This window comes from Lytechinus variegatus, chromosome 4 (assembly GCF_018143015.1).
Source record: "Lytechinus variegatus isolate NC3 chromosome 4, Lvar_3.0, whole genome shotgun sequence".
In the NCBI taxonomy this organism is placed as follows: Eukaryota; Metazoa; Echinodermata; class Echinoidea; order Temnopleuroida; family Toxopneustidae; genus Lytechinus; species Lytechinus variegatus.
Window position 1 is genome coordinate 7,877,810 of NC_054743.1, and position 25,549 is coordinate 7,903,358.

Sequence of the window (25,549 nt, forward strand, 5' to 3'; positions counted from 1 at the left end):
CTGCCATTATTACCTCTGCCATTTTTACCTCTGCCATTATTACCTCTGCCATTTTTACCTCTGCCATTATTACCGCTGCCATTTTTACCTCTGCCATTTTTACCTCTGCCATTATTACATCTGCCATTTTTACCTCTGCCATTTTTACCTCTGCCATTATCACCTCTGCCATTTTTACCTCTGCCATTTTTACCTGGCACCTCTCATCCATTGCTCCCGAAACTTGGAACTCCTTGCCGCCTTCACTAAAGACTTCCCCAACACTTTCCCCACTTAAGAAATATCTAAAAACCTACCTATTTTATTATTTCTGTACTGTTTCCATATAATGTTCATAATTTTGTAGTTATTATTCTTATGTTTCATACTCCCTATTTGTGTTCTGTTATTCTTTCGTTTTTAATGCGCTTTGTATCTGATGAAAAGGCGCTATATAAATGAAGCGTATTATAATTAGGTGGTCTGTCATGAATATGACAGATCACCTATTATATTCGTCAGATTTTACTTTATTTATTTTTATTGCCATATTTTGTTCCCAAGTTATCTCAAAATCGGGCCTGTCAAATTTCTTGATTTTCATGTCATGTATGGATATTATTCTGGAATCGCGAAACGAAACTTTTCCAGGTCATCAAATTGTGATGACGTCATCTAGGCGCCATTTTGTAAAATTAAATTATTGATCATATCATCGCAACTAATCATCATAAATCATTCATATTTGCATCATATCAAGTTCAGATGACAGGTCATCAGGACATGTCAACAGAGGTCATGCAAAGGTCACGACGCGCACGTACGCGCGCGTCAAAATTTTAAAATTCCCCAAATCAATCGTGGTCAAATTTTGGTACGTTTCAGGCCATTTTGAGCATGTCAAAAAATTGCGCGCGCACAGGTATGCGTGCGCGTTTTTGCTCCTACCATCGGTATGCCTGTTCGAGTCGTCATTTATTTTATGTCTGTCCATTGTCCATTATCTTCTGATTAATTTGATACCTCATTCAGCCTCTTACGACCAATAATACGCAAATGCGCGTCCATTCAAATTTGCATTACACGCGCGTGCAAACTCGCAAAATAAGTCATAAGTGGGCAAAAATATGCCTATATAAAATTCACTGTAGCTCTTCAAGGAGTCCGTTGACCCCCATTTTTTTTCCTATTCGAATAGAGTATGAATTGGAGATATGATTTTATGCCACATTTGACCCTTAAAAACATCGTGACGTCATCAACATGGCGTCGGAACTAAAAATTAGTGTTTTCTGTTTCATGATGTCACCACACTCATGTAAATTGATTCTAATTACGTAAATATTGGTTTTTTCTCGCCAAATTTTCAATATGTTTTACCTTAGAATGTACCCTTTAGACAATATGTCCATTGTTTCATTTTAAAGCTTGTACTATTCTCAAAACTGGAATTTGTACTAGGTTTGTCATCATGACATTTTTCTACTTGCAACAATTTACATTGACAATATGTTTCCTGTTTTGCGCTCCCTGTCTGTCCGGAAGATCGTGGTCGACTGGATAACGCACCTGCCTGGTAATGCTAGGGTCGGTGGTTCAAACCTCGCTTGACTCTCTTTTTTTTTTTTTCTTTATTAGGTGGTCTGTCATGAATATGACAGATCACCTATTATATTCGTCAGATTTTACTTTATTTATTATTATTGCAAAATTTTGTTCCCAGGTTATCTCAAAATCGGGCCTGTCAAATTTCTTGATTTTCATGTCATGTATGGATATTTTTCTGGAATCGCGAAACGAAACTTTTCCAGGTCATCAAATCGTGATGACGTCATCTAGGCGCCATTTTGTAAAATTAAATTATTGATCATATCATCGCAACTAATCATCATAAATCATTCATATTTGCATCATATCAAGTTCAGATGACAGGTCATCAGGACATGTCAACCGAGGTCATGCAAAGGTCACGACGCGCACGTACGCGCGCGTCAAAATTTTAAAATTCCCCAAATCAATCGTGGTCAAATTTTGGTACGTTTGAGCATGTCAAAAATTTTTGCGCGCACTGGTATGCGTGCGCGTTTTTGCTCCTACCATCGGTATGCCTGTTCAGTCGTCATTTATTTTATGTCTGCCCATTGTCCATTATCTTCTGATTAATTTGATACCTCATTCAGCCTCTTACGACCAATAATACGCAAATGCACGTCCATTCAAATTTGCATTACACGCGCGTGCAAACTCGCAAAATAAGTCATAAGTGGGCAAAAATATGCCTTTATAAAATTCACTGTAGCTCTTCAGGGAGTCCGTTGACCCCCAAAATTTTTCTCACTCTTGGATATAGTCAATATCGCATCTGGAAATTGTGCAAATACCACAAAATTACGTTAAAAACAAAAATTACACATTTTCGCAACGTACGTCAACGTATTTATGCATATTTGACCGTATCTTTGTTATTAGTGGTCAGTTTTCTCTCAAATTTTGATATGATGTAGTCGAAACGATTCTCTACAAATAACGTGGAATAGATTTCACTTTTGACCACAGCATCAATGTGTATTGACCTGTTTAAATTTTTGCAATTTTTTTCTGGTCCTAATTTTTGAGAATTTTTTATAGAAAATGTTTTATTAATCAATTTTACAGTCTTCCTGTAAATTTCAAGCCCACTGGTTTTGCGCTTTTTCATATACGACATTTTTCGTAGTTTTTCCGGAACTTTTAAAGAGGTAATTTTAATATTGTAAAAGATCATTTATGTATTTTCTTAATAAAGACTACAATATTGAAACGCTATTTGGTTGTGGTCATTTTTATTGAATATAATGTATAACAAATTTGCAGGTACCTTATATTAAATTTAAAAAAATGTGCAATTTAGTTAATTACACATTTTCCCTAAATTTTGCGGGAAAATTGCTTGTATTTTAAATCTTTTATCTTATTTTTTTTCACTAAAAATCATCACGAAAGAATTTTCAAGTAAATTTCAGTCATACTCAATTAATCAATGGATATTGAAAAAATGAGAAATGTTTAGAAATTTGCAGAAATTGTGCCAACTTTTACAACAAAATTCTCTGTCATTCTTTTATAGAAAACATCATTGATCAGTTTTTAAGTGATTGCTGTGAAACTGAAGCATTGTGATTCAGAAATTTCTAATTAAAATTATTTAAACTTTGCAGAAATTTTGAACAAAAGCATTAAACATATTTTAGTTTTAAAAAAGTATCACCTATGAATTTTCATGTATTCTGTGGAATTTATACCCACTGAAATTGTGAAAATTATTGCCTGAAATCTTGAAAAAGAGTGCTAACAGTACAAAGGATTTTTAAAAAGATTTTGCACAAAAAACTTCAAACTGTCGATTAAAAATTAGCTGCTGTGAAAATTAAGGCGCCTTTCATTGCGCAATTTTAGAATGTCAATTTTGGTAAAAATCGTCTGAAATTTTTGAGGAGTTTTTAAGGCGTTTTACGTGCTCCAAACTTCATTTCATATTTACCGTATTGTATTATCACCACCATCATTATAATCATCACGATTGTCATCACCACATTAATAATCACATTTAGCAATGGTCCAAATTTATTCCTATGATGTCTATGATCAAGATTATCAATCATATCTAAGTAATTCATTTCATACAACATTAGCCGACACTGAATGAAAATTCATGACAGACCACCTAATTCGTCCTCATGACGAATTAAAATCTAGTTATTATTATAATTATTAGTGCGCCAAATTGACGCCTGTTGCCATGGTTAGACACGATATTTTATTCATGAGTCAACTATTTGAAGAGTGGACTCATGAATAAAAATAGTGGACTTGTTAATAAAATAGCGTTTAACCACGGCAACAGGCGTCAATTTGGCGGACTGTGACAAAAGCGCGCATCAGGATTGGAACTTGTTCATACACGTGCCCGATACGCGCTAAATTAAGCGAAATTTATATAGGCAGTCTGCATAAACCTTGGACTCAACCGTGGGTTTTCAAAACCACCTTTGTCATGTTTGAATTCGGGCCAATGTGTGGCACTGTGTAATCAGTGTACTTTCAGCTTACCGTGAAGAGACAATTCACAGTTTTTGACAAAAATACATAAGTATACCTCATTATGAAAATACACATTTGCCACGCTGTGAAACGATTATAGAGCGCGTATCAACAACAAAATGTTTACACTTTGAAATATTCCTATAGAAGGATATATTTGTAATATCCTGAAGCTCTTTTCCATATTTTGGTGCAGGTCTCTTTAAGTTTATGACGATATGACTACCGACAAATTTTTCTGCTTTAGTGAGCACCACTTACGGACATATGGACATGATGGAGGAAAGTAGACGTTAATCATGAATAACCCATGGATTTTAGATAGAAGATTGATTTAAGGATGTCATTTTCCTTCCCTAACTTATTTCCTTAGCCAAAACACTGCCTTGACCGTCACTGCCCCCTCCTACCCACACACCTAGACCACCGCGATTATATCTGCTTTACATGTAGCAGTGATTTGCATGAAATAAGAGGCTTGATTTGTATTGTTATCTCTTAGGAATGCCTGGGATAAAGTGTGGAGAAATAAGTATAAAAAGAAGTGTGAAATGAAATCCGTTTTAAATAAACAAAAAATAATTAAGAAAGAATTATGATTGTTGAATTTTATTGGGTTCTACTACTATTTTCTCGGAAATCAAATTTTATTACTTGAATGTTTTTTCGTCTTCCAATAATACTTTATGTGTTAAATATTAATTATGCATAAAAACATTCTAAATTTATACCTATTCAACGGATTGCTGAAAAACAAACGCTTCGTTTTTACCAACAACGCAGCAGACAATTGACTAAAGGTGTATGCTGTTCGGACCGGGAAAGAAATCCATTTATTGTTGCGGGCTGGAGTCTATGTTTAAAAGGATATTTAAGTTATGAACTTTGTTTTTCAAATGTATAGCAGTAAGCGCCAGATAATCCAATAAAATTCGTAATCAGTTAATACAAATGGAAATTTATTAGCACCACCTTGAATTGTTCTACCTCAGTCATGCGTGCAATATGATAGTTGAGATGGGCTTCAAATGAAAGAGGGGAAAGGTATATATCCGCTTTTCTTTTTTCTAGGACTCATTGTATATCTGACATTCAATATCTGACCAGAAATGGTTACCCCGAAAGGGACATTTTGAAAGTAAATCGGGATTTATAAAGACAGCTCCTGACTTGTTGACATGATCAAATTCATCACCTGGGACAATAAAATTATCCTAATTTTACCGCAAATCAAAATAGGTCGGAAAGTTTGTGATATTTCTTCCCAATGTTGGGGGACACTTCAGTAGATATACTTATTCTGAGAATCAGTAGATGGCCTATATTATTCATACACTTTTTTTCAACCAGCTATTTGAAAATCGAATTGTTAGATTGTATAGGATCGATTGAATAATTTTTGCCTCCCGTTTTGAAATAGGTTCGTGCGACCCTCGAATTTCTAATGATTTCACTATTATGCAGATCCACTCATACAATGCATGTCACACCAAAATTGTTACACTGCATAAATGATATCAATAAGACTTCTTGATTATAAGACAAAAAAAACCCCATGTAGATATACAGTGTAGAAATAGATAGACACATAGAATGACCTACTTCAAGACTTGACGTAGACGTCCATTTAATATTAGAATACCACTTTAGAAAACAATGTTGATACTTTATTACTATTATATAAGGTCGTCTCCTGCTTTATCTGAATGTGTATTCATATTTCTAATAGGAATTTACTCAAAATAATTTATAACTGTGTTAAAATGACATCCGTCGCTGATTGATATTGACATTAAAGGTTTCACTTCGCAGCCAAACGGCTGAATTGTGTAGATATTACATGTATATATTCCAGTACACCTGGTTAAGAAAACCTAATATCTCGCTATTAAGAGTATCCATTATTGGACTGCAAATATAACGTTCTCAAGACTTTCATAGTGTACATATATCAAATTAATAACCAAATATTCCGTGCATGACAGTATATTTCTCTTAATATGATTTGTCATAATAAGTATTTACACGTTTTTTAAAATTACTTTTACATGTTTTCATAAATAAAATTGTCCCATTATTGACCAGGGGACCGTTTCATCAACATTTTTGTCTGACAAGTTGTCAGATCTGACATCTTTCCTTGATTCTGATTGGCTGAGAGGCACTGTTACTATAGTAACTGTCGGATAAAATCGCCCCACCAATGAAAATATTGGGGGGAGGCAGGGGCAAACATATCGCATGTGCAAAAATAAAGTAAGATTGTAGTGTTCAGTAAACGAGATTTAGATACAAAGCTCGTTCTTTATTTCAAATCAAATAAATCGTGCTCAATATGTCCGCTTTTCATATTGGAATATACAAAATTGCAACTCGCGCTTCGTGATCGCATCGTTTCTGTAGCTAAAATCCATACTTTTTATGATTAAAGAGATGAATAGAATGTCCGGTTTCAGTTCTAAATCTCAAAAGAACTTCCGCTTCGATTTACAATAATCTTTTGTTGGATGTATATCTTGTTTTTATCAAAAACATCCATTGAACTCTTTTTTTTCGGATCGAAATATCAAAAATTTCAGCTCGCGCTTTGCGCTCGCATCTATTGTTCTTTTAGATACCAATCTTAATCAGTGGTACCAAAAATGCTTAGAATATCAAGCTTTCAGGTCAGAATATAAAGAAATTACAGCTCGTTCTCGGCACTCGCATTATCTGTGTAGTGAGATATCCTGTGAGGGTGTGTGGGTGGGTGGTATTTTGTACGATCGAGTGCCTTTGGAACGTTGATTCACCCCCCCATCTGAAAAATGGATCAACTCCCCCGCAATGAACACTTTATGAAGGTCTTTGTTCCATTCCTACTTGGAATGCATATCATAAGCATGTTGCACAATGTATTTGGCAAACTGTGAACTACCAGTCGTTCGTGGACGCATTGTTGTTTTTTGTGGATGTAAAAACACAATTCAAAAGAATATATGAGTAATCAAGACATCAAAGTTGGTGCTTATCTCATTAGATTTTAAACCACCTTGTCACTTTAGTAAAAATGACCTTCCTCTGATCATGCGTAGAATCTTTTGATCATGCGCAGAAAGGAACTACGAACTGGCTTATTATTTTCAGATTTTTGTACCAATCATCTTTCCTTAGAACTGAAATACAAATGATTTATGAAGCTGTACCTCAAAATAAGAACAAGACATAATTGACATTAGAAATTTTAACAGATGATACACACAGGCCTTAAAAAACAAACAAAGATAGTTGTGGACATAATAATGAGTGCTTTCGCACTCAATTAATGATAACACCGAACACGAAATTTTACACACATTTGGACCCCACGGAAGACCAGCGTTACTGGAACAGCCACGCTGAATGTGGGCTACCACCGTATTTTATCGTATATAATTGTGATTGTAATACGGACATAAATACTACTACTAATACATCGCGTAAAAATATGCTTGCTCAATGAAATAGGTTAAGACGAACAGACTAAATTTCACACACACTTTTTGATAGATAAAATGATAAATATTTATAATTCATATGTGGAAAACTAAAACAGCATTAGTGAGTATACCTCAACAACTACAAAATGCATAGAACGGGGCTGTATCAAGATAGTAATTATGTATGACTCATTAGTAATGAGGCCACAATTATAGAGGAGCTGGTTTAGTTTGCTCTCGATATTAGATCGAAGTTTTTTTTTCGTATTAAACCCTTTTTTTCGGGAATGCAATGTTAAAACACATGTATCTGTGTATCCACTGATTCGTTTAGTTATTTTTGATTCAAAACCATATGTAACCGGATTCAATTACTGAACTTAAAGACATACAATAACAAAGAGTAGTATAAAGCAAAAGCGTACAACGTATACGAGTTGTATCAATTTGCAGGCCTAAGATACGGGGAAAAGGAAGCTATGTGCATCATGTATTAATCAACCCGTATAGTACATGTATAATACAGAATACAGGACATCAATCAGAAACCTAAAATGATACGAATATTTCCAGTTAACAAACATTTCAAAACAAATCAAGGATATTATTGATTTCAAAAAGCATTTTCCCATTTTTTTTCCAGACCTGACTAAACATAAGATACGCACATCCCCCTCATATACCAACCCCCCCCCTACATGTACTTGGGAATACTTCCAAAAGAACGACACGATACTAAATTGAAGACAAAAATAAAGAATAGAACATGACATGTTATCCATTTAATTTAAACCCACCCCTATCTGATAAATCCATAGACTTTGTAACTTTTTACTTCATTCCATTCAACAATTGCATTCCTTGTAATCCTGTGTAACTACATTCTTGAAATTTTTACTTGACATCTCAACTGTATAAATACCAATGACTCTGTTAATAATTTTCAGGCTGAGGATGAGGTGCGACACCTCGAAACATGTTCCGTTTATTAAAATGTTATGTTCTATTCTTTATTTTTGAACTTGGGAATATTGAACAAGGAGCAGAGGAATGCTTTGTTTCCAATGAAGAAAATGTTTAGAAAGAACACATATACATCTATTCGCTCGGGGAGTTTACTGTCACAGGGTCTACTTTCAATTTGAACTTGATCCACCTTGTGATGGGATCGTTTTAATTGCAGTGTTATTCCACCCCACAGACTCTTGTAAACTTGTTAAACAGAATACCAATTCACACCAGTAATTAGGTTTATGACAACCTTTATTACAACAAACTATTCTAACCAGGGTTACAGATTATGAACGAAGTATAAACATATGAAATATTAACAATTTCTACAATTCAGTGATAATGACGATGCTTAGCTTATTCTTCTTCTTCTTCTTTAATTCTTGGTTTCACACTTGAGTTCCCTGACAATGACTACTGTCTGACGTCAGCTCCTGTCTCCTGGATATAGACCTAGACCAATGATTCCTTCCCCGTCTCTTTAATTCCAGTTACAGATCATAAATCTAAACACCCTGTCAAATTAGATATAAATATAACCCACTTCTAGTGATTTGTTCAAAACCCCAAACATATATAGATATATCAAGTTAAATCTTCTTGACAGGTTAAACATCTTATTGAGAATATATTTATTCTTTTCCAAAAAGTATGTTTCCTCACATCCATCACTTTCTTACAGTAGATGATGATAATTATTAATCAACATTGTAAATGATACTAACACAATATTCTTTACATAATAATTAAACATAGGTATGTAATATACATGTAGTAACATGGAAAGGTATCACAACAATATTCAGTACAGTAAACTCATAATTATATTACATCCTTTACATTATACAATAGCAATGCATAACTTTAACAATATTATAGTATTAAAATAATGTGTACTCACAACTTCTCGTTGGTGTTTACTGATTTATAACGATTCCAATTTTGCCAATGTGGAATCCCAAGACCCGGACTATCAGGTTGTCCTTAACAACACCTTGTTGTATTCACCGAGAGCTGAATATAGTATTCTGATGAAAACTTGTAATACTTTTGTGCAGTATCTCTAACAAGTAATATCTCTGTTGAATTACAGCAGCTTCTGATTTAGAATCAATTTTAGCTAAATTTATAATAATTTTATCCCATAGACCTAATGGTAAAGAGTTTGGAACTCTGATATTCTTGGAAAGTTTTCTGAAGTATACGCCCCTCTAAATATCATTGGCTAATGCTGGGTCACTCATTCTGTCCCTTGCATTTGATTGGTTAAGAGCTAGTTACTCTCTACCACCGGAGATGGTCAGAAACAGAACTCTGATTCTTCTTGGAAAGTGTCTGACCCGTTTAACGGTAAATGTTTACGTTTTACCCCATTGATGTTGGGCCTTTCTCCTTTTACGGTCATAAGGCTTCCTATTCAGGGATAAATGCTAAGAAAACCTGACTCAGAAGTGGTACCTGTATGACGTTTGACCATCGTCATAATTACTGGGAAGTAAGCTTTCTATTTCCTTCCTATATGAATTTCCTTCATAACATTGGAATGTTTACTACTACATTATAGAACATAGTTGATATATATAGAAATAATCAAATACATAACAGAATGTTATACATTTGCAATAATAACATTTCATATAACACATAATATGAACAGTCTTATAATTAATACACAGTTACAATTACACAATTATACACTCATTATCGCATGATAATGAGTTTATCACATACAATAAATACAGTCATATCTTGACATTTACAAAGGGGTAACAAGACCCAAAATGCTTAACTCAAAAGATCATTTAAATCTCTCATTCAATTCAATTCAGGTCTCTTTCACCGTTCTGAAGTTATTTCGAGGGCATGACAAAAAAAAACAGTATATCTCTAGAAAAAAATCGATAAATTTATTAAAATACATAAAATCAATAAAAAATCGACAACACAGAAATACCCCAAAAACAAAAAATACGTTACCCAAATAAGATAATCCAAAGTTTTTTTTCGTCACGTTGACAAGTCTGTTTTGAAAACAATGAACGCACTTACAGAGCTTTGAAATGTACTCACTGTAAAAAAAAAGGTTTACACAAAATGTGCTAAAAATAAGTAATGATTTATATGATGATCCTACTCAATTGTTTTTAGACTGACCAGATATAATTATTTTCAATTACTGGCCCTTTTAACTGGTGAATCGATAACATTCCATGTACCACTGACACAAAAAGTAATCTTAATACCAACTCTTCTTGCTTATCAGAAATAGAAATCCCGCTGCCTTCAAACTAAAGGTTTTAGATTGGTACATTTAAATATTCGTAGCCTCCTTCGAAAATTTGACGAAATAATATTATCATTAAAATGTAAAAAAATACATGATGGGTGATACCAATTGTGACATCTTAAAATCTTCATTATCTACCGATCCTAAACATTAACATTAAATTCATAATTTATATTCTTTAAAACAAATTAATGGAACCGACTACACAAGGTTCACATGCAATTCAATGACTCTCATCGGTCATATGATTACTAATTCACTTTAAAATATAAATAAATATGGTGTAATTCACATTGGTATCAGTGACCGCTCAATGAGTTACATTATGTGGAAATCAAAACATTAAGACGTTCTCGAATGATTAACTTCAGAAAACTATCTGGTATTGATCTAGAAGTGTACATGGAAAGAAATAACCAGTCTAGGCAAAATACTTTATTATGATAATATGAATAGCATTTATCAAATGGGAAGAATTTTTTTGTATGCCCATCAGAAGGGTGAATTATTGGATGGTTTAATACCACTTGGTCTACTTATCAAGTTCGTCCGTCTTCAAATAGTCTAAACTCATTTCGTAAACAACTAGTTCGTCTAATATCCAATTCGTCTAATTCCCATTTGGTCTGATATCAAATTGGGCTAATTTCCATTTGGGCTAATAACCAGTTGGGTTAATTTTCACTTGGTCTAATGTCCAATTTGTCTAATGAGCAGTTGGGATACAACCATTTGGTCTAATTTCCAGTTGGTCTAACACCGCTTAGTCTAATTTCAACTTCGGCTAATTTCCACTTTGTCTAATTGTCACATGGTCTACCGACCGTTTAATCGAATTTCCACTTGCCTGGTCTAATTTCCATTTAGTCTAATTTCCACTTGGTCTCATATCCAGTTGGTCTAATGAACACTTGGTCTTATAGCCAAATGGTCTAGTGACTACTTGGTCTAATATCCATTTGGTCTAATCGTCAATTGGTCTAATTTTTATTTGGTTTTCTAATTCACAATTTGTCGAATGTCCATTTATTCTATTATAGCATAATTCCTTATAATTTACTTGATCTAGAATTAACAAATATGGTACGTTATTGATAAATACCATGCATCAGTTAGTCATGTCACCAGGATTTACATATCTTGCTCAATATGGAGCTGAAGTCAATATACAGTGCGTCAATATACAGCTTAGCATCTCCTCTTTCATCTAATATAACTTAGCCTATTTCTTATTCACGCATGAGTGAGCAAAATCAATTTGAAGAAAGGATACCAAAAACTCATTTGGCGAGGGGTATCTGGGTTTCAAAAAGAAAACCACATTTCTGAAAAGTTCAAAATCTGCTCTTTAATTTGGTACCTCATTTACAGAAAATGGTCAAGAAATAACAAAGTTCTGGTCATTTGGAATAAGGCTTGTATTTCCATAATTTCATGAGATAAACATGTTTTCACCGGTTTCCCACAGAAGCTTTCGCATGGTGAACAAAAGATTTAATGCATGGCTGATCGTCAACAAAACGGAGTGTTGAGTGAGTTTGAAAGCCAGCCTGGAGAACCTCTTCATTTTATGAAATTATTGAAATTCAAGCCTTATTTCAAATGACCAGAACTTTGTTATTTCTTGACCATTTTCTGTAATTTAGGTATCAAATTAAAGAGGAGATATTGAACTTTTTAAAAATGTGGTTTTCTTTTTGAAACCCAGATACCCCCCGCCAAATGAGTTTTTGATATCCTTTCTTCAAATTGTATTTGCTCACTCATGCATGAATGAGAATAATCTAAGTAATATCAGATGAAAGAGGAGATTCTAAGCTTTAAATTGGTAGGTCATTTGTCTATTTTATTTATGATTAAGTAATGATAAATGATCGCTAAATCTCGGTTTCGTTTTTTCTGGGACGCACTGTATAAGAACTTCCATTATTTCGTGTAATAATATAATAATAATAATAATAATCACGGTATGTTTACTCAGGGTAGCCTCTTCAGTTCCGAAAACTGTTCGCCCAGCGGGCCCTGCATTATTATTACCCGGCTAAGCTAGGCTACCTACTCGGGGCACGCAGCTATTTGAGGAATTACTTTCTATCGGTACCCATTTACCTCACCTGGGTCGAGTGCAGCACACTGTTGATAAATTCTGTGGATGTTTGATTTACAAATTGATTTTCTAAAAAGTGCTCTTTCAAAAATTCCGTTTTATGATCTGAATGTGATGATTTAGATTTGATTTGTCAGGTACCTATTAGTTTCCTGTATTCCATACGGTTCTCAAAAAATCCCTATTCAGGTCAGAATGCCAAAACGTATGGGCTAGGGCGCACGGTCACATTTTGATTGGTAAGTTATGTATATCTGAATATAATACTATGAATACCCCATTTCATGACAGTTTATGAAAAAAAGTTTCGCCTCGCGATTTGCGGTCGCATCGATTGTTGAAAATGAATTAACTCATGCATGTTATTCATAATTACACTCGAGCTTTAAATGTCATTTTTTCAGGCCATAATATTATCAGATTTTGCGCTCTCATTAGGTTTATTAGATTAATAAATAAGATATTAATTGATATTCAATATTGTCCCTTTTTCAGAATGGAATATCGACAAGTTTCATCTCGCAATTAGGAAGAGAAATAAGAAGATAAGTATCACTTTTATACACTCTAAAAAATAAAGTGCTAATTCAGCTCTTAAAGAGCGTGTATAGTGACTTCACTTCGAAGTGCCGATTTGTCTAGTTTAAATTTGAACGAGAAAAATCAGCACTCCGAAGTGTAGTAACTATACACGCTTTTTAAGAGCTGACTTAGCACTTCATTTTTTAAAGTGTACGATGACATAATTTTCTTAGAATGTCCCGGTCCTATGTCAAAACTAAAAGTAATAATAATGATAAATTTTAGTTCTTTTGTAACTGTGATCCATATCCACCTCACAATTTTCCTACAAAGTGTTTGAAATACGGAACTTAAATTTACCCTTTTTCAGATCGGAATATCAAATATTTTAAGCTCGCTCTTCGCGCTCGCTTTATTGATTTTCCTGATGAAAAATGTATATAGAATTCTAGGTCAAAATCTGAAACACGCGCGCGCATGTATATTCAGATACGCGGCTTCTTCTCTATCCAGTTTCAGATCATAAACAAGTGGAATGCCTCTGGCCGTCTCACCTGCATCACGCGGTTCAATATAGCAGCAGTGCTGACTTTGAATACTACTCTAACTCGCCAAAGATGTTCAGTGATACATGGTTACTCTTATATCCACGTTTTATGAACTAGACCAATAAACTTACAGAGATATGATGGTTATTCAACAAAAAACCCTAACATGACCAAAGTTCATCTACCTTACATGACCTTTGACCTTGATCATGTGACCTGAAACTCGAACAGGATGTTCAGTGATACTTGATTACTCTTATGTACAAGTTTCATGAATCAGATCCATAAACTTTCAAAGTTATGATGGTAATTCAACAGATACACCCAATTCGGCCAAAGTTCATTGACCTTACATGACCTTTGACCTTGATCATGTGACCTGAAACTCGAACAGGATGTTCAGTGATACTTGATTACTCTAATGTCCAAGTTTAATGAACTAGACCAATAAACTTTCAAAGTTATGATGGTAATTCAACAGATACCCCCGATTCGGCCAAAGTTCATTGACCCTAAATGACCTTTGACCTTAATCATGAGACCTGAAACTTGCACAAAATGTTCAGTGATGTTTGATTACTATTATGTCCAAGTTTCATGAATCAGATCCATAAACTTTCAAAGTTATGATGGGAATTCAACAGATATCCCCAATTCGGCCAAAGTTCATTGACCCTAAATGACCTTTGACCTTGGTCATGTGACGTGAAACTCATGTAAGATGTTCAGTGATACTTGATTAACCTTATGTCCAAGTTTCATGAACTAGGTCCATATACTTTCTAAGTTATGACGTCATTTCAAAAACTTAACCTCAGGTTAAGATTTGATGTTGACGCCGCCGCCGCCGCCGCCGTCGTAAAAGCGGCGCCTATAGTCTCACTCTGCTTCGCAGGTGAGACAAAAATGCTTACGGTTGGCGCTTGCATTATTAATGTAGGAAGATTTCGAATTACTCACCCTTTTCATGATTTACAAAACATGAGGAGAGTGTCCCAGTTTAGGTGTAAATCTTGAATTTTTCCGATCGCGCTTTGCGTTCGCATCAACTGTTTAATTATAAATTTATCCTTTTCACGATTATGTAAGTGCTTAGAATTTCCATTCTTCAGGACTGTAGAAATGTCAAAATTTTCGGTTCGCACTTCGTGCTCGCATTTTCAATTGTTGAAATTTGGAAACACATCTCGTTCAGGATCATATTGCCCTGCCAAACGATTAAAATTTAGGACAAAATACATGAAATAAAAGGAAAAATAGTTCGCGATTTGCACTTGCACTATTTATATAAAGCCTATGCGATCATTTTATATTTATGTTGATTTACAAGAATAAATTATGAGAGACTATTCGTTTGTTTCAAAGAAACAAAAATCAACTTCGAGCGGCCGATCGGGGAAAATATGGCTGGAAAAAAAGGCTGGATCTGCCCTTTGGATTAGCAGGGTTCCCAGCCCATCAGGGAAATCAGGCATTTTTTCTTCATTCTCCCAGTCAGGGAAACATCAGGAAATTACCTCAAATAAGGGGGGGGGGGGTGTTGCACCCACAAATGTAATAACGCCCACAAATGTAATAACACTTTACCCACAAATGTAATAACGCCCACAAATGTAATAACACTTTACCCACAAATGTAATAATTTTTGATCGCCCACAAATGTAATAACACTTTACCCACAAATGTAATAAATTTGAAGGGATTTTTGGCGAATCCGTTCTAAGCTAAAATCCTATAGTAATGCGTTCATATAGCACAAAAGTGCAAAGTCTTTTTTCAGACCGGGTTAATAAAACATCAAAGTACAAGTCCAAAGTCTTTCTTCCAGACCCGGTTGTTTCAAAAATTATAATATAAATCCAAAGTCTTTTTTCCAGACCCGGTTGTTTAAAAAAAATATGATAAAAGTCCAAAGTCTTTTTTTTCCAGACCCGGTTGTTTCAAGAATTTCAATAAGTCCAAAGTCTTTTTCCTGACCCAGTTATTTCAAAAATAATGATCTTCCTGTGGAAAAAATGGAAATCGAGCTTAGTCTTTTCTCCAGACCCAGTTAATTAAAACTGGTGGAATTAATGTCTTTGTTGTTGTTTCAACTTATACGGTATATATTGTGAATATATGCACTAGGAGTAAATTGAGAATCAAGCGTAGTCTTTTCTCCAGACCCGGTTACCTGTTATTTAAACATTATGAAAAACAGTTTAAAAACAGTATAAAGACCCCATAATCTTATTAATGCTGGATATAGCGTAGTCTTTCAGCCCGACCATTTTTTTTCTTTAAAAAAACGCTAATAGTAAGAATTAGAAAAAACCAAAGTCTAAGACCAAACAAACCTTCAACCTAAGAACCTGTTTTAAAAGAGGTTTAGAGTGTTGTCTTTATTCCAGACCTAAAACAGTAACGAAGAAAAATCTTCTAACATAAGACCTTATATTCTTATTCTCGTGGACTAATACGAGTTTTAAAACGTACTCTTTCCTCCAGACCCGGCTATTAAAAAATGTAACTGAAAAACTTTGAATCTAAGACCAAATTTCCAAAGTTTCACCCAGTAAAAATATGTCTTTTTTTAAATAATACTACTACCCCTACAAAACATTGTAATAACGCGTGGGTAAAGCAGACATCCTTTGGTTACTTGGTTACTATTTGAAAAATAAAATAGTTTTTACAAATATTCTAAAACGAATACCCAATAATCTAATTACTGTGGAACAACATGAAGACCGATTGTCGAAGATCGACTTTCCTCCAGACACAATTATTTCAGGAATAAAAAATCAATAAAACTCAACCCCCAACAACGAATCTAAGAACCAACAATCCTCCAATTTAAGACAATGCATGTAGAAAAACACATGTTTAGAGCGTTGTCTTTATTCCAGACCCGGTGATTTAAAAATTATTTAAACAATCCTAAAAACAAAAGACTCATATTCTTATTATAATAATATATCTGTAAAGCGCTTAGAAACGTCGTTCCGATGGATTAAGCGCTATATAAAAGCGGATTATTATTATTATTATTCTTGTGGAATAACACGAGTATTATGCTAGTCTTTCGTCTGGACCCGGTTATTTGAAAGATAAAGAAATATTGAAAAAAATGATAGCTGAGACCAATCTGCAAAATTAAAGCCACTTAAAATGCTTGGGCTTAGAGTGTTGTATTTACCCCTCACCGACGTATATTATAACTTTTGAAACGACCGGGTCTGAAAAAAAGACTTTGGACTTGCATTATAATTTTTGAATAAACCGGGTCTGGAAAAAAGACTTTGGACTTGCATTATAATTTTTGAATAAACCGGGTCTGGAAAAAAGACTTTGGACGTGTATTATAATTTTGAAAAACCGGGTCTGGAAAAAGACTTGGACTTGTACTGTAATATTTCATTAACCGGGTCTGGAAAAAAGACTTTGAACTTTTGTGCTATATGAACGCATTACTTTTGGATATTAGTTTAGAACGAATTCGACAAAAATCACTTCAAATTGATTACATTTGTAAGTAAAGTCATTACATTTGTGGGCGATCAAAAATTATTACATTTGTGGGTAAAGTGTTATTACATTTGTGGGCGTTATTACATTTGTGGGTAAAGTGTTATTACATTTGTGGGCGATCAAAAATTATTACATTTGTGGGTAAAGTGTTATTACATTTGTGGGCGTTATTACATTTGTGGGTAAAGTGTTATTACATTTGTGGGCGTTATTACATTTGTGGGCGATTATTACATTTGTGGGTGTAACAGGGGGAAGTGCCTCAAATGACAAAATCAGGATATTTGGATCGGCCCCAAAGTCGACAGCACGATAGTCGGTCAGACTCTAGCTGTTATATTTTGATGTATATTAAAACAGTAATAATAATAATATAGCGTATTTATATTGCACCCAGCCCACTTTGGTAGGTGCTCAAGGCGCTCCTATATTACCCGGCTAAGCTATAGGCGTTCATAGCGCACACAGCTTTTTAAGGAATTACTTTCTACCGGTACCCATTTACATCACCTGGGTTGAGTGCAGCACATTGTGGATCAGTTTCTTGCTGAAGGAAATTATGACATGACTGGGATTGGAACCCACGACCCTCTGTTTCAAAGTCAGAAGACTAATCCACTGGGCCACAACGCTCCACATTCATTGCATGGCATGTTATGGTGTGTGTGTTTTAGTGTTGCCTCTTTTACTACTGTCTAAGTAGGTCTACTGGTATTAAAAGTAATAATTACCTACATGTATAAAAACAATACAAGTTATTCACTGCAATAATTTAGAAAACACGAGAAACTGGAAATGGGTTTAAATATCAATCAGAAAATTGCTAAACTTTATCACAGAAAATCAGGAATTTTTGTTTTCTTGAAAAGCGGGGAACCCTGATTGGGTTAACCCAGCCGTTAACTATCTACAGTAGATCGTATAGGCCCACATAGAGGTGGATAAATAAAAATCTTACCTTTTTATCGCTATGATCGTTATCCGCGTTATTTTACAGAAAAAATAGCAAATTATATTGTTTTTTCACCAAAACATTAAAAAATCACCTTAAATAGACAAAATATCCCCTAATTTATTTTAATCCCCAAAAGCTTTTGGAAATCCAAAAATTTTCAAAATTTGGGGAAGGAAATATACCTCACTTTACTACTCCAATATCGAGGGACACGCGTGTGAAGATTCGAAGCCGCGGCGCGCGGAAAGTAACTTAACAAATTTCGCCAGAAAATTTAAAACATGTCACCAATCAAACTTTAAAAATTAGACTAAGTGGCATGTAAAATGAAATGAATATTAGACTATCTGGAAATTAGACCAAGTTGAAATTAGCCGAAATAGAAATTAGACCAACTGCACGTTAGACCAAATGCAATATAGACCTAAACGAATAATGGACCAAGTGATGTTTAGACAGACTGGTATTAGACCAAATAGTATTAGACCAACCTTCTATAAGACAATCTGGTATTACACCAAATGCAACAAGTGAAAATAAAATGCATTACACGAAATGGCGATTAGACCAAATGAAAATTAGACCAAGTTAGGATTAGCCCAACTGGGCATTGGAGCAATTGGCTATTAGACTAAGCGGTCACTAAACCAGCTGGCTAGTAGACCTAGTGGTCATTGGATCAATTGGCTATTACAACAAGTGGTCATTAGACTAATTTGCTATTAGACCAAATGGTCATTAGACCAAAATAGAATTTGACTAAGTTGGTTTAGCCCGAGTGTTGTTAACCCATCTGATGTTTAGACCAAGTAGTATTAGACCAAACGTCAGTACACCATCAGAAGTAAGGGAATTCGGAGTAAAAATTGCCCTGGATAAACTCAGATATACTTAAATTGATACGAGAGAAAGTTAAGAAAAAGCATGGGAAAGTAAAGATGAAGTTAAAATGATAATATAGAAAGATGAGGAATAAAATCACGTTCCAAATTAGGAAAGAAAACAATATAATAATGATCAAATAACATAACTGGAAGTAAATGCTAGAAATATATGGACTGTTATAAAATCATCATTACCTTCCAAGAAAGTCAATTCTGTGTTTAAAACTAATTTGAGCAAAATGATATTTTAACAATCATTTTGCAAATATCGGGGCTGATTAAAGCATCCAAGATTCGTATTTCTTCTGGAAAAGCAGCTGGATTCATCTTCTTATTTTACAGCAGTAATAGAAGAGGATGTTTCAAAAGAGAATAAATTATCAAAATATAACCTTTTTCTGGTTTGGATGTTATTACTACTGAAATAATTTTTTTTTTACGCCAGTCATACTTTCATCACTTACTTATTTGATCAATAAATCACTACTAAATAGCACGTTTCCACATACATACATACAAATAGAAAATAGCAAAGTTATTCCAGTGTACCAATCAGGTGATAAAAATGAACCTTGTAACTATTATAGGCCAATCGCCATGTTATTTTTTATTTAAAAAAATATCTCGGAAAGACTTGTATTCAACCAATTTGAATTGTACATGAAAGAAAATGAAATACACTGTCATGTCTGTGTGGAACAGTTCGGATTTAGAAAGAAACACTCAACAATGACTTCTCTTTTGAAGGTCACAGATGACTGGGTCAAGGCAATCGAGGACGGTCTGTTTAAACAGGGGAATATTCATCGACCTTAAAACGCCTTCGATACTGTGGATGTTAAACTACTTGTGAAGAAGTAAGCTAGGATTGGTGTTTCAGAAGATGCTTTGCATTGGTTTAAGAGTTATTTATACAACGTACATCAAATGTCTCAATTATAGAGTATGGGATTCTAAAGGGTTCAACCCTATAGGGGAATTTTTGTTTTACCTCATACATAAACGATATCAATAAACATATAAAATATTGTAAACTGCATCTATATGCACACGACGCAGTTAGTAATTTTACTGAAAAATATCAGTGAAATAGAATACTACATAAATACCGATCTACATAACATATATGACTGGCTGTGCCTCAACCAACTACGCCTCAATGTTTATAAAACGAGTTCTGTTTTTTCTTTCGCAACTAATACTATGTTATTAAAATGTGCAAATATATATGTTAAAATATCTGATAAAGATATTAAGCAATCCAACTCAGTTAAATATTTAGGTATGTATCTCGATCCGAAATTAAAGCGGGATACCCATATTAAAGAATTGTGTAAGAAAACTATTAAGCTTGTCAAATATTTTGCCCGTCTAAGACGCTTGTTACTGAAAGAAATGTATTTTGTTATATATAATTCAGTTATTCTTCCCTTATTTGACTTACGCAGATATTGTATACGAATCTACAAATAAGAAATATCCTGAACGTCTTCAAATTTTGAATGTTGAACTGCAAATCGAATATCTAGTAGAGAAATACACCAACGACTCGAGTGGGGGTCATCAACAGCAGTACCCTGTCTCGGTTTAGGAAATTATGTCATAAATATCTACTTGATATATTTTAGACTAGTTGTTAGTTGCACCTGGTGGTGACATGTTTGGAGTGTGAATGTCTGTGCTTGTCTGTGTGAGTGTGCGAATGCTTGCGTGTTGGTTATGTTCCTGTTGTGATATTTAAATACCTTGTAATTCTTATCATTTTTTTTTCTCATAGGTGTTCTATGTTTAAGTAAAATATCATATGCAGGGGCCCCTGATTACAAGCTGTGCTTCTTTGGGGTCCCAACCCTGTCATTTTCATCAGTTCTTAGTAATGTAACCATTTTATTTTGTTTGTACTTTTTTGTACTTTGTACTTTTTTTGACTGGTTTGAATAAATTCAATTCAATTCAATACAATCACGAAGAAATATACAGGTATATATTCAATCATATAATATAAGATCCGTAGGTAATGTAATTATACCCAAAACAAATAAAAAATATCACCATAGAATGCTTATATCTAGAGGTTTACGCCAATAACATGACATACCTTTAGATATAAAATTTATCAAAAAATACAACATTTATTCCTTTTTTGAGCTCTAAGATTTCATATTACATTAATCTCTGAGCAACGCGTTGTTTTGCATGGGGGGGGGGTTGTATTTGCTTATAGCTTGAACTCATAACTCTGTTTAAATGTCATTCTTTTCTGCTTGTTGAAGATGTTTATAATAAAATAGTTTGATTATCATTCACTACGTTCTCGACCCCTAGACAGATTGGTGATAAGTGCGTTATGGCTGTTGTGCAGTCGACGTAAGTTGCAGTGAGTTGTGAATGACTGCGGTATGAGTGTCGGCGAAGTCACGGAGTGGATTGGTGTTGGGCCGGGACTATTGGGCTGAAATTCCAGAAAACGCTAACAAATACTGCAACAAATGCAAATATGTTTTGGAATGGCATACCTCTTAAAGTAATAATGGCATCAAATATTTTTGGCCTGAACGTTTCCCTAAAACTTGCATATTTTACTTTGTCTTTCTTAGTCTTAATTCTCGTCTAAATATATACGTTAGTATTTCTATCCATAAGATCGTATATTTGTTTTACCCTTTTCTTCACCCGTTCCTGGTCTTACCTTCTTTCCATTTGGTGTGTTGGCTGTACAATTACTTCTTCAAAATGTATGTTCTTGTCTATTTGATCGAAAGACACCTCATCGAACAATTTTTTCAAGGTGGCCCCAAAATGTTTTAATGCGAATAGTTCCCCTTGAAGCTCTTTAACCTGTTCTGGCGTCTTGATATTTTCACTGGCCCCTTCGCCAATTGCGCTGTCTAGAATCTCTCTTTGTTTGGTATATTCCATTTTCATTTTTCTCATGTTACCTAGCAAATTTTTATTTCGTATTTCTGCTGGTTTTCTTTCCTCTTCTTTCATATTCATATCCAGGTAGTCACCTACGGCATCATTGTATGCGATAAGAGCATTTGCTTTTAAAAACGAGCCGAACTTTGCTCCAGTTTTCATGATTATTTTTTGTTCAGCTTTCAATTCAGATACTTTCTTGTTTACTTCATTGACGAAGATTTCTTTTTTAGCTTTTTTGTTGGAAATTGCATTTATTTGAGATTGGATGTGAGGGGATAAGAATTCCGTTTCCTTCTGGTTTAAATCATATGTGATGTGCATATGATGTTCGTATCCGTGCCCACAGGCTTTTTTCTTACACCTTCCTTCTCTCATTGCTCTACACTTAATGAGTTTGTCGTTATTTGTTGTTTCAAGTGGCACACCCTCGAGGTAGCAGTGGTCGTGACAAATTTGTTTATATACAGTGTTTTGTATCATTGTTTGGCCAACTGGAACAAACTTGATACATTCAGGTGCGGCACATACTGTCCTGGGGAAATCAAGTTCAATTCGTTCCAGTTCAAATCCGGTGAAATTGAGGTCATCTCTCAAAGACTTAATCTCATTGTCCGCTTTCAAAATGTTTTCTTTGGCGGCCCTTGCTACCTCAAGATTGTTATTAATTGTCTTAGCTACCTGTGCCAAGGGTTTGCTCATGGCGATTATAATTCTTCGGGCTTCATTCATGCCCAATGTATCTGCAACCTTATGTGGCGTTAGCTTGTGATCAATGTACTCAATGAGACGAATCGTTTGCCCAACTGACTTATTCCAACTGGAAGAATAGGTAGCAATATCTTCTTCATCGAACTTTATGCCATTTTTCACGCATGCAAGAAATCGAAATGGCTCATTATCAAAACAAAAGCATTTGTCTTTTGTTGCTTCTATCCCAACATTTTTCTTTTCAAGCTCTGCATTAAGAGCAGGCAATGTATCGCCTGGCTGGTAAAAAGTCTGCCGAGCATTCGTAAAACAGAATACAATGTTGTTCTTGGCTGAATTGTGTAACTGAACTAGCAGCTCTTGGATGCAAAATCGGAACAATGTAGTCAGTCTGGCATTGTTTGGCTTTAGAAGTATGCATATCGCATCTATCTTGGAGAAGTTTGTAAGGAAAGACAAAATATTGTCCATATTCTGTTCGTCCTGTTTGATACCACCAGAATCCCCTATACCTGGTGTGTCTATCAAACGATATCGTCTTTCACCAATAGTGAATACATATGAACGCGGCTCCTTAGTTGCTGATTTTCCAGCTTCCTGTACCTCATTGGAATCTCCAATCCCTATCTTAATATCCTTCTGTACACCGTCTTTTGTTAAGGTGAAAGAGGAAGGAATCAAGACGGGAAACTCATCAGACTCCATAGCCTTAGCCAAGTTGTCAAAGGACAAATAGTTTTGAATTCCATTGATCCAAGTGGATTTCCCTACTCCTGTTTCACCAAGAATAAGAATATTCACTTCTTCCATAGGTTTAAGATTGGACAGTTCTTCATTCAAGATAGTTTTTTCATACTTCATAAATAGCATACCATGATGTTCGTCGTTGCAGCGAAATTGTGAAATTTCGGGATTTGACTTTCCACATCTGCAGTAAAACTGCCGGGAAGATGTGCCATACTCGACATACTGTTTACACGTCGAGCACTTCCATTTGGAAGGGTCACCAGCGCAATCCCCGTTTCCGCAAAGAGCATCAGGGCATCGCAATTTGACATATGTACGCTTCTTTGGCAAGGCAAACCGAGGGTTTGGATTCTCAACTTGAAGCATGCACTCTGAAAGGTAAACACCCTCTTCCTCATAGAGGTCCTTAGATGTACGTGTACCATTTACGTACTTTTCTATTTTTGTTTCTTTTAAGCTGTCTGGCCAGATACCTATAGAGACGATTTCCTTGTCTACTACAGTAAATTGACAAGTTCCCCTGTCAGAATATGAGGACAAAAGGTGCACAAAGTAACGGTAATTTCTTTCGAAAACACCCCTATCCTTCTCATTGTGGCCTTGAGCGATATAGAAAACAAAGGTGCACTCTTTACCTATTGTCATGGTATTATCTTGGCTACCTATGTACTTGACTCCTTTTCCTATCAACGGCCTCAGTAGTCCGGCTTTCCTCAGGTAGGGTTCAAATTCTTCTTCGTATTTTGAAGCGGACAGGTCTTTATCTTTCAAATTTTCAAAGAATTTGTCAAAGACACTCAGTTCATCATCCCCGGATCGCACATTTTCCACTAATTTTCGAAAATCAGATTTAAATTGAAATTCTTCCTTACAGACTTCCTCCCAAAGATGATATATTTTCGCAAGCACTTTGTTAGAAATGAATTCATGATTTCTATTCATATCGTGACGGATATCATATACTCTTTGGCGCTTTTCTCTTACTTTTTCCAAAGTTTCCACAATCTTTGCGGAAAACTCCTCACCAATTTCATTGAATAATACTCTGAAGGCACCGTTGTGACTATATCTTTTCCTGATAGTGTCAAGAGGCATGAGAAAATATGTGACAGGGACACCTTTACCATCATTGTTTGTTTTCGCAAGTTCATGGAAGGAATTTGCAAGATCAAGTGCCTCTGCATGTGTGACAGGGGGAGCTCTATCTGAAGATGACACATCGGCCCAACATTTAAAACTGAACTCCGTCGTTTCCCTTCTTCCCTCATCTCTGAAATCAACAAGTTGCCATCCTTCTGATTCGAAAGCCTCTTGAATTTCGTCTAGTTCTGCCCGCATTTCCCCCCTAACTCTTGTCACATCATCATTATCAGTATTCTCATTCTCGCACATTATTGAACACTGAGCTCCCCAATCGATACCTACTACAACGTGTGTTGCATCGGGATGCACATCTGATAACATGTCCATGTTCATGATATCTTTGCTCTTGCGAAGTAGTAACTCTTCGTTGAATGTCTTTAGCTTGTAGATGAGACTCATTTGTTGGGTCCTAATGCTCTTTCGTTCATCCCCGAGATAAGCACCAGAACCGGACAGTTTCACCATTCCGACTGCAATACTGGCCTGACAAATAAAAAAAAAATCATATATTAAAGAGTGTGTTTGCGTGTGTATGATAGAGAGAGAGAGAGAGGGGGGGGGGGGGGAGGGGGGAGGGGGGAAGGGGGGGGGAGGGGGGAGGGGGGAAGGGGGGGGGGGGGGGGGGGGGGGGAGGGGGAGGAGGAGAGAGCATGGATATTCCGAGGGATGGGGGATATATCTCCTTCC

At 35.1% G+C, this 25,549-nt stretch overlaps 1 protein-coding gene across 1 annotated transcript; it reads right to left on the reverse strand.

The window, feature by feature from the left end:
• Positions 1-21,418: 21,418 nt before the first annotated feature.
• LOC121412451 lies at positions 21,419-25,327 on the reverse strand. The gene is made up of 2 exons (XM_041605262.1): positions 22,767-25,327; positions 21,419-21,440 (listed from the first exon to the last, which is right to left on the reverse strand). Exons 1-2 carry the CDS (start codon positions 25,325-25,327, stop codon positions 21,419-21,421), a joined length of 2,583 nt encoding a protein of 860 aa, XP_041461196.1.
• Positions 25,328-25,549: the final 222 nt, after the last annotated feature.